The sequence below is a fragment of the Eubalaena glacialis genome, chromosome 15 (assembly GCF_028564815.1).
Source record: "Eubalaena glacialis isolate mEubGla1 chromosome 15, mEubGla1.1.hap2.+ XY, whole genome shotgun sequence".
NCBI classification, from domain to species: Eukaryota; Metazoa; Chordata; class Mammalia; order Artiodactyla; family Balaenidae; genus Eubalaena; species Eubalaena glacialis.
In genome coordinates, this window is record NC_083730.1 from 78,807,361 (window position 1) to 78,823,379 (window position 16,019).

The 16,019-nt window shown below is 49.6% G+C and overlaps 1 protein-coding gene and 1 pseudogene across 1 annotated transcript in view; both read right to left on the reverse strand.

Annotated features, from left to right (window-relative positions):
* DTX1 (deltex E3 ubiquitin ligase 1) overlaps positions 1-2,691 on the reverse strand; it is a 38,311-nt gene extending 35,620 nt beyond the window's left edge. The window contains exons 1-2 of the mRNA XM_061169000.1: positions 2,507-2,691; positions 1,027-2,009 (exon numbers count right to left, since the gene is read on the reverse strand). Coding sequence (XP_061024983.1) covers positions 1,027-1,285 — 259 coding nt within the window. The 5' untranslated portion in view covers positions 1,286-2,009; positions 2,507-2,691. The remainder of the gene's footprint in view (positions 1-1,026; positions 2,010-2,506) is intronic.
* A 2,311-nt stretch (positions 2,692-5,002) lies between these two features.
* LOC133075650 (small ribosomal subunit protein uS8-like) lies at positions 5,003-5,376 on the reverse strand (annotated as a pseudogene).
* Positions 5,377-16,019: the final 10,643 nt, after the last annotated feature.

The following is a 16,019-nucleotide window of genomic DNA, read 5'->3' on the forward strand; positions in this document are numbered from 1 at the left end:
TGGTCCTTGGGGGTGAACATACCAAGGATTCCTTGGCAGCTTCCATGAGGCAGGACCTCACCATTCCCCACTGCCCACCAAGATTGTCGTAGAGACCACCAGGCAACAATGACTCAGGGAGATCTCCGCAGTGGTGGCAAACAAAAATGCTGAGAGTGGGACCTCCCCATTTTTATCACCATCATCTCCTATCACACAGCACCAAGACTGCCACCAACCTCATCCTCTCCATCATTACCATCACACCACTCCCAAGACCACCACCAACACAACCATCAACACCACCACCACAAATTCCACAATCAATACTACCACTGACATCACCACCAACACTATCTTCTCCATCATTACCCCCCCCACCATCAACACCACCAACACCCTCACCCCCCCATCATTACAACCACCATCACATCACCCCAACAATACCAATACTTAGAGCCAATATAAGATACCAGTTAAGAGTTTCGGTTCTGGAAATCAGTTGGGCTTAAATCCCAGCTTTAAGTTTAAATCACTCAACTTCTGTGAGACTCAGTTTCTTCATCTGTAAAATGGGATGGCTACTACTACCACTACTACCACTAACATGATAGTAAGACTGGCTGTAACAGTTGGAAAAAATCAAATGAGGAAGTGCATGAAAAGCCTTTTTACTATGATGATTGAGCGCTAATGATCTTATAGGTTCTTTGCTCAGTGAGCATAATTTTATTGAATCCTCACACAGCTGTGAGAGACATTGACCCATCCATCTTGCAGATGAGGAAACTGAGGCTCAGAGAGGTGATGTAACTTGCCAACAGCCCCACTCCTAATATGAGAGGCTGGATTGGAACCCAGGTCTTCAACAGGACTTTGCTAGACTGTCCCTTTTGGGGGGAGGGGGTTGGATCAGCAGATTGGCCTTCCGCAGTTCTGTGCTCCCTCTTCAGGGATGCCGGGGGGCATTTCAGCATCCTGCCATGAAAGGTGGTATTGTGGTGGTGATGGTGGTGGTGGGGTGGGGAGGGTAGCGAGTCCACTCACCTGTGTCCTGGCGAAACTGGTGCATGGACTGCAGGTCGATGATGTAGGGCACCAGCTGGGCGTCCACTTGCCCCAGGACCACAGAACCACGGGCATCCTCCTTGAGCACGTTCTCGATGTGGTGGCACACGGTGGCTGTGTAGGGCCGCCAGCGGCTGTGCTCATTCAGCCACTCCCACACCACCACCCGGGCCACATTCTGCGGTGGGAAGCCCAGCCCGTTCACGGGCATCATCACACCCTGGCCTGGTCGTGACATGGCCGCTGCTGCCTCAGGGGCCAGGACCCTACTATTACTGGCCCAGCTCCTCCTGGGCCTGGGAGCAGGTGGGGAACTTCCTCTCTCCCCAGGGGGGCAGCAAGGACTCTCCGGCCTCCTTTCTAACTCCCGGCCCTCTCTGAGGCCCAGAGGCCTCAGTTAAAGGAGTGTGGGGTGGTGTTCCAGGCTCCAAGACCCCTTCCCAGCAGAGCCGTCTCAGATAAAGGTGCTGCTCTGGAGAGCAAGTGTCTTTCTTACGATGGGGAAAACGGTGCTCTAAATTCCTTGGTTCCCTCCGCTCCGATAAGGGAGTGAAGCAGCCGCCTCTACTCTAGGTCCGGGCTCTTTCCTGCTGGTCTCCCGTTCTTCCTGGCCGAGCAGGGCCTGTCACCAGGAGGCCCGGCCCCAGCCTGCAGCGCTCTGCAGCGCCCAGCCAGCCCTCTGCGCTCCCCACTGCGTCCCAGACCCTGCGCCTGGCTCCAGTGGGGCTGCTTGCCTTGTCTCAGGTCCGCCCCCCCGACGGCTCCCGCTGAAGGGGGCGTCCCTGTCCCCGTTGTCCCCGATCCACAGCGTCCTGGAAGGCCTGGGTGGCTGAAGAACGCACGGGGGAGGGGTGCGGCGCGTACTCCCTGCCCTCCGGCCGGGGCTGCGGCTCCGGAGCTGGGCTGGGGGACGAGGGGGGCGGGGGCCCGTGGGCACGCCCCACCCCACTCGTGCTCGCGACCTGCCAGGAGACAAGAAGGGGAGAGGGCCCTTTAAGAATAGAGCGCGGCACCCCCTCCCCCTTCCCGGGAGAGCGATGGGTTGAGAACAATGGGGAACCGATGGGGGGGGGGGCAGCAAGGGGGGCTAAAGGGGGTCGCCTGGTCGCGCTCCCTTGGGGCAGGCCTGAAGGGAGGGCTGGGGCCGGGGGCGCGATTTCCCGAAACTCCTCGCCTGCTGCGCCCCCTCCTCAGCTCCCTGAGCGCTCCCCTCCTCCGGGGCCCGCTCCCGGCGAGGGATGCAGGGTGCGCGGGGATGTGCCAGGATGCGCGGCGCTGCAGGCGCGGCCCAGGGCCCCTCAGGGGTCGCGTCACCGAGGAGGCGAAGCCGGGAGCTGGATCGTCTATGCCTCCCTCCCTGGCGGAACAGCCCTCCTTCCCCAGCCCAGACCTCCCCAGAGCGCGCGCGGGCCTCCCAGAGGAGCCGGGGGTGGGGTCCCTAAGCACCCCGCGCTCTCACCGCCTCTCCTCTGCTCTGCCTCGTTCTCCGGTTCACGCTTCAGCACCGCCGCCTCCTGGGCTCCCCCCGGAGTGGGAGGGAGCCGCTGTCCCCCCCTCCGTGCCCTTTCCCTCCCAGGCCACGCGCCGGGGCGCTGGGCTTTCCGCACGCTTACAGACTACCCCGCCGACCGACGGACGCGTGAGCCTGCTGCCGGCCGCCGGGATCCCGCGGGTGGGAGGCGGCCTCGGCGGTGCTCAGGGGAGGGAAGGAGGAGGGGGCGGAGAAGGAGGAAGGGGAGGAGACAGATCGCGGCCCTAAGCGCCAGCGGCGCTGACACGCGAGTCCCCGGGCGCCCCATATCCTCGGCTAGGCCCACCTGGGACCCCACGAGGCCTCCTGACCCCAGCAGGGTGCAAGGCATGGAGTGGGGTGTCCACTGGAACGCCTGCTTGAATCTTAGTCATCTTTACATTCCAGTTGCCCAGTCCAGGGCCTGGTACAGAATAGATGCTCAATAAATGCTTGAACGAATGGAATAAGATCCAGAGGTTGTTTAAAGAAAGATCTTAAAGCGTTCTAGGGTAGGCTTCTTTTCTCCTTCCACTATTCTGGGAGGGGGGAGTGAGGAGGGGCTGGCAGAGGGAATCATAGAATCTGAAGTGTAAGTACGGGACAACTGAGGCCCATAGAGGGTAAGAAATAGGCCCAGGATCACACAGCAGCTTAGAGCCATGCCCAGACAGCACCCAGCGCTGATTCTCCTCCCAGTACCCAATTAGCCAGCCCAGAGCCCACTTCCCCAAGGCAACTAACCCGCCCCAGGGAAGTAAGATGGCAACAACATCTTGCCTCCAGGAGGGTGAGGTGGACCTAGGCCAGGAGGCAGAGACCTTGGAGGAAGGTAAGGGTAGGCCCTCCGTCATCTCATTAAGGGATGCCTGCAAACAACAGGTGCTCGATAAATGCTCGGTGAGTGTTGGCTGGATGGAAAAGGAGGCAGGTGGTGGCAGCAGCTCAAGTGTTAATGGGATGACCAGCTCTCCCTCCTCTGGCAGGCTGAATGCAACTGAGAACACACATCATCTTGGAGGGGGATGGACCACCCGGGGCCTGCGGGTGTTTAGATTAGGGAAGATGAAGGATGCGTCCGGGAACTCCAGCCTGGGTGGCAGACGGAGGTCAGCGGCCTGTTTGGGAGCCTGTCCAGAGCAGCCCACGCTCCTCTTCCTCTCCAGGGCAGATGGTGATAAACTAGGCAAGGTCAGGGGCAGACTGCTCAGGGGAGCGTTCCCAGAACCGAACTCTGGCTCCCCAGACAGCTGGAGTGATCTTCCCCTGACACTGCGCCCCGGGGCCCCTGCAATCTCCTGCTGTCCAGTGCTCAAGGGGCTTTTCCAGGTTGGGCATGATTCTGTCTGCTTCTGCCTGCTGTAGGCTAAAGACAGAGGCTCTGTATAGAGCCAGCTCTGCAGTGCTACCGCTCCAACAGGATGGCTGAGCTCTGGGATTTTAGCCTAGGGTTCACCGATGGCTTTCCAGGGGTCCACGAGCCCCATCCTCCCATTACAGGCAAACTTATATGTCTGTGCATTTTTTCTAGAAGGGCTCTGGCTTTCATCAGATTTTTCTCAAAGGAGGCTGTGACCCAAAAGATTTGGAGCTGATACTGAACAACCTTATGTTACAGAAGGGGATCTGGACCTCAGGGTAGAGAAGAAACTGGCTCAAGGTCACATGGAAATTTAGCAGCAAGTTGGAAAGAAGCCGCCAAGGCTCCAGACTGTATAATGCTATTTAAGGTCTGACTAAATGTCACCTCCTCCAGGAAACCTTCTCTGAACTCATCCCATCTTCCTCTGTGTTCCTTTGCACATACCTTGATGTGACACCCTATATCACAACTAGCCGCTTCAGTGGAATCTGTCCCTGCTAGAGTGAGACATCCATGAGATCAGAGACTGTGTCTATCTTTGTGTGGTGTGGCTGGTGTTTATTACATAAGCATTGTCGTTTATTGAGTGCCTATTATGTGCCAAGGCACTTACATAATGCTCGCTCCTCTTCACAGTTGTACTGCAGGGTAGGTAATATTGTCCTCATTTTACAGGTAGAAAAAATCTCCTGGAGCTCAAAGGGGTTAGGTGGCTTGCCCAAGTTCCCACAGGGGGTGAGTGGCAGAGCTGGAATTTGAATCCCAAACCCTTTTGCACCACCCACATCACCATACTGCCATGGTGTTTGTTCAGCGACGAATGAATGGCAACCACCTGAGGATCTGGTGCAGCGTGGCCCTAATGGCCCCTCTCAACTGGATTGTGGAGCATCTGGAAGTACAAAGCCCTGCTCCCCAGGCATCCTGGGAGAAAGGGATTCCAAGGAGGGGAAAGGAATTTGGCCTCCAAGGAGCTCACAGTCCACTGGGGAGATACTCAGACACCAGTGGAGAAGCCAATAGAAGAAAAGCAATCCATCATGAACTCTTTTAAAAATGTATTGTATGTATGTATGACATCCCTAGTAGAAGAATCCCAGGATTTTGTCTTCTGTGTGTTTCTGTCTTGCTTCCTTGAGGCCATGATACTAGCTGAGGTCATCAGTACAGTGAGTTGGGAGAAGATGATTCTGCCACTTTTCTAGATCTTTGAGTGACACGTCAAATCCGAGGCTGATCCCACTTATTTAACCTGTGTGTGAGTTTCACAATGACTTTCTTGCTCTGTGATCATCAGTGATTTCAAATTTGCTGATGTAGCCATGCTTCATCATCACAATTAGAAACCAGACGATGACTTTGGAGCATGACCTAAAGGAACTTGGAGTTTGTCTTTCTTCTTAGCATTGTTGATGCTCTTAAGAGCGTTGGCCAGGATGTTCATGTGCACCATTGTAGCAGCATGGAAATACGGCAGAAAGAGATGACTCATTTTTTGTTCTCCTATCTATCCATCCGTCCATCCAACCATCCATCCATCCAACCATTCATCTGTACATTCAGCTGTACAAGTACCCTCCCTCCCTCCCTCCCTTTCTCCTACCTACCCATCCCTCCATCCATCTATCCACTCATCTATCTCTCCATCTATCCATCCAAAAAATACCAGACCCAGCCCATGAGCCAGGCACTAGGCTATCTGTGGAGACACAGAGATAACCCAAATAGCATGGTTCTTGCTCTCCTGTTTCTCAGAGTCTAGTGGGAGAGTGAGCTGTGAATCAAAGAATCACATAAAGTATGATTAAAATTTTGCAAGAGCCATGAAGAAGTTCAGGATATCATGAGGGCCTCTACCAGGGGTCCCACCAGGTCTAGGGAGTCAGGGAGGGCTTCTCAGAGGAGGTGACATTTCAGCTACTCCCCGAAGGATCCATAGTCTTAATGTGGCTAAGCCAGTGGGAGGAGGAGCAGGAATGTGCGAAGGCCCAGAGGTGGGAAAGAGTTTGGTGTGTTAAAGCAACAGAGAGGAGGCTGGAGTGGCCACTGAGAATGGATCAGGGGTGAGCGTGGGGCAAGTCGAGGTGGGCAGGGCCACCATACAGAGCCCAGCATGGGTTTGGGATTTTTATCCTGAGAACCATGCGGAGTTACTGAAGGGGATTTAATGCAATCTGAGTTGTGTCTGAAAGAGCCTGACAGTAACTAGACTTTATTGAGCACCTACTGTATGCCCAGTGCTGGGCTAAGTGCCCCAGAGGGAGAAGTGAAGATGTGGGAACCGTTTTCTCTGAGACACAGAACAGGATGGGTGACCCTGAAGACCATACCAAGGTCATGTATAATCGGGGCATGAGTCCTGGGAGGCAGATGTCACCCCTGCCCTCCACCCCGAGGAGCCAAGTGAGTTAAGACTTTTCCAAATTCTTCTCTCCAGCTCCCTACATCCTGGTGCGTGGACCAGCTGTGACCTTTCCTACAGCAGCAGGGGGAAAGTTTAAGTGGCAAATAAGAAACAGAGCAAGAAAGATTGTTTGGGTGTCTTGGGGACTGAAACAGGGCCCCTGGAACTCAGAGCGTTCTGCTGAAAACAGGGGACTTCCTCCGGGCTGCAGGATGCAGGTGGGGTGGCGAGTGGTACAAGGTCATTCGCGGCCAGCTGAGAACTGGTGGTGGAATTAGAGAAACCCCAGAATGGTAACATACACAGCTGGCCCTGGTGGGCGAGGAGCGTCCACAGTCACAGCGGCCAGGGTGGGAGCTGCTCTGATGGCCACATGTCCCGGTTGTGGGGTTGCTGCCAGGTGAACACAGATCCCTGAGCCTGACCCTAAAATTTGGATCCAGCAGGACTTGTGTGGGGCCTGAGTATCTCTGAGTGAGACAAATGGCTTACCTTAGAGCTCTGGGCCTCACTCTGGATGCACAGGAGAATCTCCTGGGGAGTGGTTAAAAACTATCCATGTCCCAAGCCCCACCCTCAGGAACTCTGATTTAGTTGGACTGGGGGGTCCTGGCATCAGTAGTTTTTGGCCAGTGGTCCTTTCCTGGGTTGGGGCGATTGAAACTGAGAGAGGGTTAAATCAGCCCAGGTAATTGGGCCGATAATACATAGTATGAGCTCTCAGCTCTCGTTTTGGGCCATCCGCTTGTTCGTCCAATCAGAAGATGTTTATGGAGCATCTACTATGTGCCACACACTGATCTAGGCACTGGGAATACAATAATGAACAAAAGAGTCAAAAACCTTTGCCCTCCTGGTGCTGACATTCTAGTGGGGTGGAGGGCAGAGATAGACAGTAAACAAAGACATACATAAAATACATAGTATATCAGAAAGTGTAAGTGCTGTGGAGAAAAATAAAGCCTTCTTAACATTGCTGGTGGGGATGTGAATTGGTGCTACCATGTTGGAAAACAGTCTGGCTTTATCTCCTAAAGCCAAGCATGTATGTATCCTACGACCCAGCAATTCTACTCCAAAGTATGCACCGTGGAGAAATGCTGGCCCATCTACACCAGGAATTACATGGAAGAATATTCATAGGGGCGCTGTCCACTAAGTGGCCAAAATTGGGAAACACCCACATGCCCATCTATGGGAGAGCAGATGAATAAATTCCCATGATGAAATATTACTTGGCAGTCAAAACACAGGAACTATAGCCACACATTGCAATGTGGATGGATCTCTGAGACAGAATATCCAATGAAAAATATCCCATTACATAAACACGATATCCTTCCTATCAAGTTAAAAGCAACTAAAAGCATATACACACATATGCAATAATAAACTATAAAGAGGAAACAAGGGAGGAACAACTATAGGATTCAGGATGAAGATTATGGTGAGGGGATTATGAGGGGGCGGGGGGAACCATCTGGTTAGATGTAGGTTATTGTCAAGGCTATAGTTTTTGTTTCGAGTGGTGGTTTCACAGGTGTTTATTATATTATTAAATTTAATAATTAAATGCTGATGAGAGTAGGCTATGAATCAAGGGTTATGATTACCCCCTCTTTATTTTTTGTGAACTTGGGTTAAAGAAAAAAAGCAAGCAAGCAGGAGAGGGGCTAGAGCATGCTGCTGGTGGGAGGTGGATTGCAATTTTCTTTCTTTTTTTTTTTTTTGGCAGCTGGGATCTTAGTTCCCCAACCAGGGATTGAAACCGCGCCCCTTACAGTGGAGCCCCTTACAGTGGAAGTGCAGAATCTTAACCACTGGACCGTCAGGGAAGTCCCAGTTTGCAATTTTCAATCAGTTAATCAAGGAAGGCGCCACTGGGGTGACATCTGAGCCAAGACTTGAAGGAGGGGGTAGTGAACCACAGGAGACATGTAAGGAAGGGTGTCCTAGGCAGAGGGCAAAGCCAGTGCAAACGCCCTGAGGTGGGAGTGTGCTTGGCATGCTCTAGGAATGGCAGCAGGGTCCGTGGGCTGGAGGGAGGGAGTGTGGGCACTTGTCCTGCATGGAAGAGAGAATAAAGCAGGCTTCGGGGAGGGGACAGGAAAGATGGTCCAGGGTTCCCCGAAGAGCCCAGATCCTGGATCTGCTTTTCTCAGCAATTTGCTGTTCGATTTTTTTCTTGGATTCCATGAGACACTTCAGTTTCCTTGAGGTAGTTTAACTGAGTTTCTATTACTTGCAACCCAGTGAGTCCTACCTGGTTAAATCACTGAACCTGTCTGGTTCAGAAGACCGTGGTGTGGGTTACTCCAGGAGAGGTTTCTCAAGAGATAAGTGCAAACTCGGGAGTGGATGCTGTGCAGTAGAAAACCACCCGGAGACGGGAGGAGACCCAGGCCGGCATCAGATATGGAGCATGGAATGGTAATTAGCCCATCCACTGAGTGCTTTTTAAGCATCAGGGATTTTATTAACTTCTTTCCATCCTCCTGGGTATTAATATAGATTTTACAGATGAGGAGACTGAGACCCAGGGAGGTTATGACAAACAAAGTGAGCAGCCGAGTGGGAAAACCCCATGTCTGGTTGACGGTGACGCCCCTGCACCTGGGATAGGAGGTCTCTGACTCACTTCCATTGGCGTGTCCCCTCATCTTTGGGTAACTTGGGGGCAGGTGAATCCTTGTCACTTCTCCCTCTTCTCCAGCCCCTGGGCAATCTGGAGGCCCGCGGGCAGCTAGGCGTGGTGGGCGCACTCCATCCAGGACCCGCTGTGTCTCTAGCACGGAGGGAGGGGACCCAGAGAAAGAACAGGGTTCAGAGTCGGCTGTGGCGGGCATGTGGCAGGGATGCGGTGCAGCTCTGGGGTTTATGCAAAGCTGGTCCATCTGGGGAAGGCGGGGAGCAGAGAGGAGCTCTGACTTTCTCCAGGAACCTAGTGCATTTTTTTCCCCCTCTAGAAACCGCCAGTTTCGTCCCGGGGTGGGAAGGGCGGGGAGGGCTGTGAATTGAAATGGAAGCATAGCGCCCCCTGGTGGCCTATTTTGGGTCATTGCTCTAATGCTGGAGGGATTTCCAGGTAATTCATTTTATTTTTGCTGTGGTAAAAACGCACAACATAAAATTTATCATCTTAACCACTTGTAAGCATACAGCTCAGTCGTGTTAAGCATATTCAAATTGTTGTTCAACCAATCTTCAGAACATTTTCATCTCATAAAACTGAAATTCGATACCCATTAAACAACTCCCCATTCCTCCCTCCCCACAGGCCCTGGCAATCACCGTTTTACTTTGTCTCTATGAATTTGACTGCTCTAGGGACTTCCTATAAATGGCCTCATACAGTATTTGTCTTTCTGTGACTGGCTTATTTCACTTAGCATAATTTCCCCAGGATTCTTTCCTATTGTAGCCTGTGTCAGAATCTCCTTCCTTTTTAAGGCTGAGTAATATTCCACTGTATGTACACGCCACATTTTGTTTGCTTCCACCTCTTGGTTATTGTAAATAGTACTGCTATGAACATGTGTGTGCAAATATCTGAGATCCAACTTTCAATTCTTTCCAATCTATACCCGGAAGTGGAATTGCTGGATCTTATGTGCTATGGACTGACTTGTGTCTCCTCCCCCTCCCCCAATTCATTTGTTGAAGCCCTAACCCCACAATGTGACTCTGTTTGGAGACATGGCTTTTAGGAGGTAATTAAGGTTGAACGAGGCCATATTGGGGTCCTGATCTGATAGGACTGGTGGCCTTATAAAAAGAGGAAGAGACGGAGTTCTCTCTCTCTTCTCCCGGTCTTCATTCACACATTGAGGAAAGGCCACATGAGGCCACAACGAGAAAGCGGTCATTTACAAGCCAGGAAGAGAGCTCTCACCAGAACCTCACCAAACTGGCACCCTGATCTTAGACTTCCAGGCATACATTTCTGTTGTTTAAGCCCCCCAGTCTATGGTATTTTGTTATGGCAGCCTGGACTGACTAATACAATTGGTAAATCTACTTTCAGTTTTTGAGGAACCGCTGTATTGTTTTCCACTGCAGCTGCACCATTTTACACTTCCACCAACAGTGCACAAGGGTTCCAATTTCTCTGCAGCCTCACCAACACTTGTTATTTCCTATTTTGTTGATAGTAACCATCCTCATGGGTGTTGCAGGTAATTTTCCTCCTGACCATTCAGTGAAGGCTTACGTGTGCCCAGTACCGGACTAAGTGGGTTCCATGTTTGCCGTCATTTAATCCTCATGTTAGCAAGTGAAAGTGTTAGCATCATCCACATTTACAGATGAGGAAACTGAGGCACAGAGGCTGGAGGGACAAGTAACTAACTTTAATGTCACCAGCCAGTAATATTTACATCAAGGGCTCGAACTTAGTTGTGTGTCTCTCTACAGCCCAGGATCTTGACAGTAATCCTATTAATCTTGGTGATGATGGTGGTGATGATGACAGCTAGTGGTCACAGAGCATTATGCCTGTGCCAGGCACTGTCCTCCACTTTTTAACATATATTTTAACCCATTTAAATTTTATAACAATGCTATGAGATATAATATTATTATCCCCATTTAACAGATGGTGAAACTGAAGCACAGAAAACTCAAGTTGCATGCTCAAGGTCAGATGGCCACTAAATAGTGGCCAGGATTTGAAGCCAGTGTCATTCTGCCTTCCTATGGGCACACGTAGCTTCCAGCAAATCCTGTTTATGAAAATCCAATCCTCTCAAAGTAAAAATGCAGGAGGGAGTATTTGCTGTAATAAAAGCATCGCTACCACAACTCTCCCTCCTGGTGTGTATGTGATGCTGTACAGTTTGCAAAGGATTCTCACGGCTCAGAGGGATTAATCCTCATGCCTCCTTTGTTGAAAAAGGACTGGTTTTGAGTATGAAAGGGCCCGTGACTGACCTGAGATCATCTCTGGGTTTCTGGGAGCTGGTACTCCAACCCTGGGCTGCCAAGGAAAGCTCAGGCATTTGTATCAAACAAATCAAGTTTGTACCTGGCTCCCTTTTTCTTTTTCTTTTTTGTTTACATTTTTATTTTAAATTCACTTTGGGGGGCTTCCCTGGTGTCACAGTGGTTAAGAATCCGCCTGCAAATGCAGGGGACACGGGTTCGAGCCCTGGTCCGGGAAGATCCCACATGCTGCGGAGCAACTAGGCCCGTGAGCCACAACTACTGAGCCTGCGCTCTAGAGCCCGTGAGCCACAACTACTGAGCCCGTGTGCCACAACTGCTGAAGCCCGCACGCCTAGAGCCCGTTCTCTGCAACAAGAGAAGCCACCGCAATAAGAAGCCCGCGCACCTCAACGAAGAGTAGCCCCCGCTCACCGCAACTAGAGAAAGCCCGTGCGCAGCAATGAAGACCCAATGCAGCCATAAATAAATAAATAAATAAATACATAAATAAAAAGAAAATTATTTTAAAAAATTCATTTTGGACTTAAAGAGAAGTTGCAAAGAATGCAATGAATTATTGTATATCCTTCACTCAGAGTCTTCAAATATTACCATTTTACCATATTTGCTTGCTTTATCTCTCTCTCTTCAATTGATTGGATGAGGCCGACCCTCATTGGAAAATGAGGTCTGCTTTACTCAAAGTCTTCCAATTTAAATGCTAATCACATCTAAAAATACCTTCACAGCAACATCTCGACTGGTGTATAACCAAACCTGTGGGCACTATAGCCAGGCCGAGGGAACACATAAAATTACCCATCCCAGCTATCAAGGTTCTTTCATCCTTCTGCTTTTCTGTCCTAGATGTGTTGATATTTCAGCCTTAACATTGTCACCTCAAGGTTACAAGATGGCTGCTGAACTCCAGAAATCACAATCTCAGACAACAATACTGTCCAGAGCAGTGGCCAGGGAAAAGAAGATTAAAAAGGTCTTTTCTTTGCCCATCTCTCTCTTAATAGACATTCTGGGAATAGACTGGAAGACAGTCTTCCCAGAATCCCTTAGCAGACTTCTCTCTATGTTTTATTGGCCAGAATAAGGTCACATGTCCACCTCTAGACCAATCACTGGAAAGGGGACACAGGATGCCAGAACTGGCTTAGACCAATCAAGACTCATCCCCTGGGACCAGGTGGATGATTTTGGGTGGCAAGGGAAAATAGAGGAATTACTGCTGGGTAGGCAACCAACAGCGCTGGTGTGTACTTGATGCTCCTTAAATGCTGAGGAGTGAACCAATGGATGACTTAAACTTGGTAGAGGCAAGAGTCCGATAAAGGAAACCAAGTGTGTAGAGAGTTGGCTTGGGTCTCCTTTGCAGGCTTAGCTTTCATGGCTTGCCCAGTGCCCTTGACGATTAACAGGCTATCTGGGAGACCCTAGCTGGTCAGGTAGACAGGGCAGCCCAGTTGCAGAAGAAGAAGTGGCCACCACCAGCCATTGTCCTCTCTGATGTGACAATCTGGTTCCGTCCCATGGCCTCCCAGCCTGGGCTCTGGCCAACCCACTGATACCGGGACAGCCATCTGCTCTTCTAGAAGCTGACTCTGCAGGCGGGAGACCGTGGAGATTTCCCCAGCAGGGAGTGGGGGTGGAAGGAGAGAGGGAGGAGGAGGAGCTCTCAACCCCAAAGCTAACAGCCAGTAAGAGAGGTCAAGGGTATCCTGAAATGGGTTGGAAAATTCAATCCTCATTTATAGGATACTTTCCAAGCCTTTTCACATTTATTGTCTTGTTTAAGTATCCCCACAGGCAAGGGAGACAGATATCATTCTTCTCATCATATGGATGAGGCTCTGGAGGTCCAGAAAGTCAAAAAGCCTTGCCCAAGGCCACTATATGCATTTCCTATTGCTGCTGTAACAAATGACCACAGACTTAGTGTCTTTAAACAATACAAATTTATTATCTTACAGTTCAGGAGGTCAGAAATCCTAAAGTCAAGGTGTCGGCAGGACTGTGTTCATTCTGAAGGCTTCAAGGGAGAATCTGTTTCTGTGCCTTTTCCAGCTTCTAAAGGCCACTGTGTTCCTTGGCTTGTGGCCCCTTCCTCCATCTTCAAGGTCAGCAGTGTAGCATCTTCCAATCACACCGCCTTTCCTCACTCTGACCTCTTGCCTCCCTCTTCTAAGGACGCTTGCGATTACATTGGGCCCACCATCTGGATAATCCAGGACAATCTCCTCATGTCAAGACCCTTAACTTAATCACATCTGCAAAGTTCTTTTGGCCATGTGCGGTAACATATTTGTCACTTGTGGGGATCAGGATGTGGACATCTTTGGAAAGACATTATTCAACCTATCGTAGTTACCCAGCCGAGGAGTGACTGAGAACTTCTGAGCCCCTACATTGCTCCTTTGCCCTTCTCCTCAGCAGTTTCACTGTGGCTGCAGTCACTGACAGATCCTGTTTGTGCCTTGCACACCCCAGTGGCAGCATTTCAGTGGATCCTGCATTTGCCATTTTTAGGTAAGGAATGAACACATGGGCCCTGGAGTCTGGTTGTCTGAGTTGAAATCCTAGCTTCAACTCTTCCTAGTTGTGTGATGTTGGGCAAGTTACTTTACTTTTTTGTAGCTCTGTTTTCTCATCTGTAAAATGGGAATGATGATAATAGATACCTGTCCCCTAGGTGTGGAGTATGAGTATTAAATGATTTAATGAATGTTGAGTGCTCAGAACAATGTCTGGTTCATAATAACTTCAGTACATGTTAGCTCGCTTTTTTGTTTTTAATTGAAGGCATGACAGCGCATCATTTACTCTCTACCAGTGTGCTTTGCTCTCTTCTAACTTTGGGGCCTGAAGGTGTCAGGGTATTTAATGCCAGCCGCCGCAACAGACAAACCTGGAATCACAGTGGCTAAACACAATAATCTTTGACTTACCACTACTTTGAAATCATGATAGTTATTAGACTGGAGTCTTCATTTCAGCCAATGCCCAAGGGCTGGGCTAATCAATGGGGACCTTGGGGGCTGTAGCTGAGGGTTTTCTATGTCTGCCAGGCTCTCGGGTGGGATTGTAACCCCTGAGGGTGAGGGTTTTTCTCTGGGACTTGGATCATTACAGCTGCAGTGAGGGTCGCCTGGCCCAAGTTGGGGTAGGGGGCTGCTGCTCAGGTTCAGGGCTCAGCTGGGAGTATTCTGGAGGTTTCTTATCACTCAAGGAGAATCTTTTTGTTTTTGATGACCCATGGCCACTTGAACCTTTTCTCCACGCAGGCTGAGATCCACAATGGTTCACTAGCTTCCAAAGCCAGGTTTACAGGAGTCCATATAGTTAAGAAGTTAAATGCTTAGAATTCAGAGGCAGAGAGGCCCAGGGTAGAATCCCATCAGTCTACTCACTTGCTGCAGGCCCTTTCGAGGCTGGAAGGAGACAAGGCACTTATCTCTCAACATCCTTCCCATCCCCCCCAAACTACTCCCCCCCAGATCAAGGCCTTTCTCCTCTCAGTGCTACAGCCACCAAACCCACTCCCCTGCCCCCATCCCAACACCACTATCCTTTTCTCTATGGTCAATGAAGTGAGCATCTTCCATGTTTAAAGATCATTTTAACATCTTTTTTCATGAATTGTCCGTTCATAGTTTTTGTGTATTTTTCTATGTGTTTTTCACATTTTCCCCTCAAATTTAAAGGGTTATTCATATATTAGTGAGAATGGCCCTTTATCCATGATACATGTTATAAATATCTTCTCCCAGTTTGTCACTTGTCTTTTGACTTCGCTTATGGTGTTTTCGACATGCAAAAGTTAATGAAAGTTTTATGTAGTCAAATGTACTAATCTTTTATTGCATTTGGATTTTGAGTCATAGTTAGAGGCCTTTTTTTTTCCACACACAAGTTATGGAGGAATTCACACATACATATACTTCTAGTAATTGCAGTTTCATTTTTTACATCTAGATGCTCATCATTTAGGAGTTTACTCTTTTTTTAAAAATAAATTTATTTATTTTTACTTATTTATTTTTGGCTGCGTTGGGTCTTCGTTGCTGCGCACAGGCTTTCTCTAGTTGCGGCGAGTGGGGACTACTCTTCGTTGTGGTGCGCGGGCTTCTCATTGCGGTGGCTTCTTTTGTTGTGAAGCACGGGCTCTATGTGCGTGGGCTTCGGTAGTTGTGGCTCGCAGGCTCTAGAGCACAGGCTCAATAGTTGTGGCGCACGGGCTTAGTTGCTCTGCCGCACGTGGGATCTTCCCAGACTAGGGCTCGAACCCATGTCCCCTGCATTGGCAGGCGGATTCTTAACCACTGCACCACCCAGGGAAGTCCCAGGAGTTTATTCTTGTGTATTGTGTGAGGAGTGGATACTGGGTCAAAAGAAAAGAAAAACAGAGAAAGTATTTTTGGGACAACTGGTAAAATTCGAATAAAGACCCTGTATTAGACAATAGTATTAAGTAAATGGTAAATTTCCTGAGTGTTATAATGGTACTGTGGTTATGAAGGATAATGTCTTTTCTCTTATATGACCACCTGCAGTTTTTAGGGTTGATGCGTCTCGATGTCGTCAATGAACTCTCAAATGGTTGAGCAAAATTACATACAAGTATGAAGAGACAGTTAATAAAATGTGACAAAATATTAGCAATTGATGACAGGCATATGGATATTTATTATACCTTACTATTCTTGCAACTTTTCTTGAGGTTCAAACTTTTGAAAAATAAAAAGCTGAGAGGAAGTGTGTCA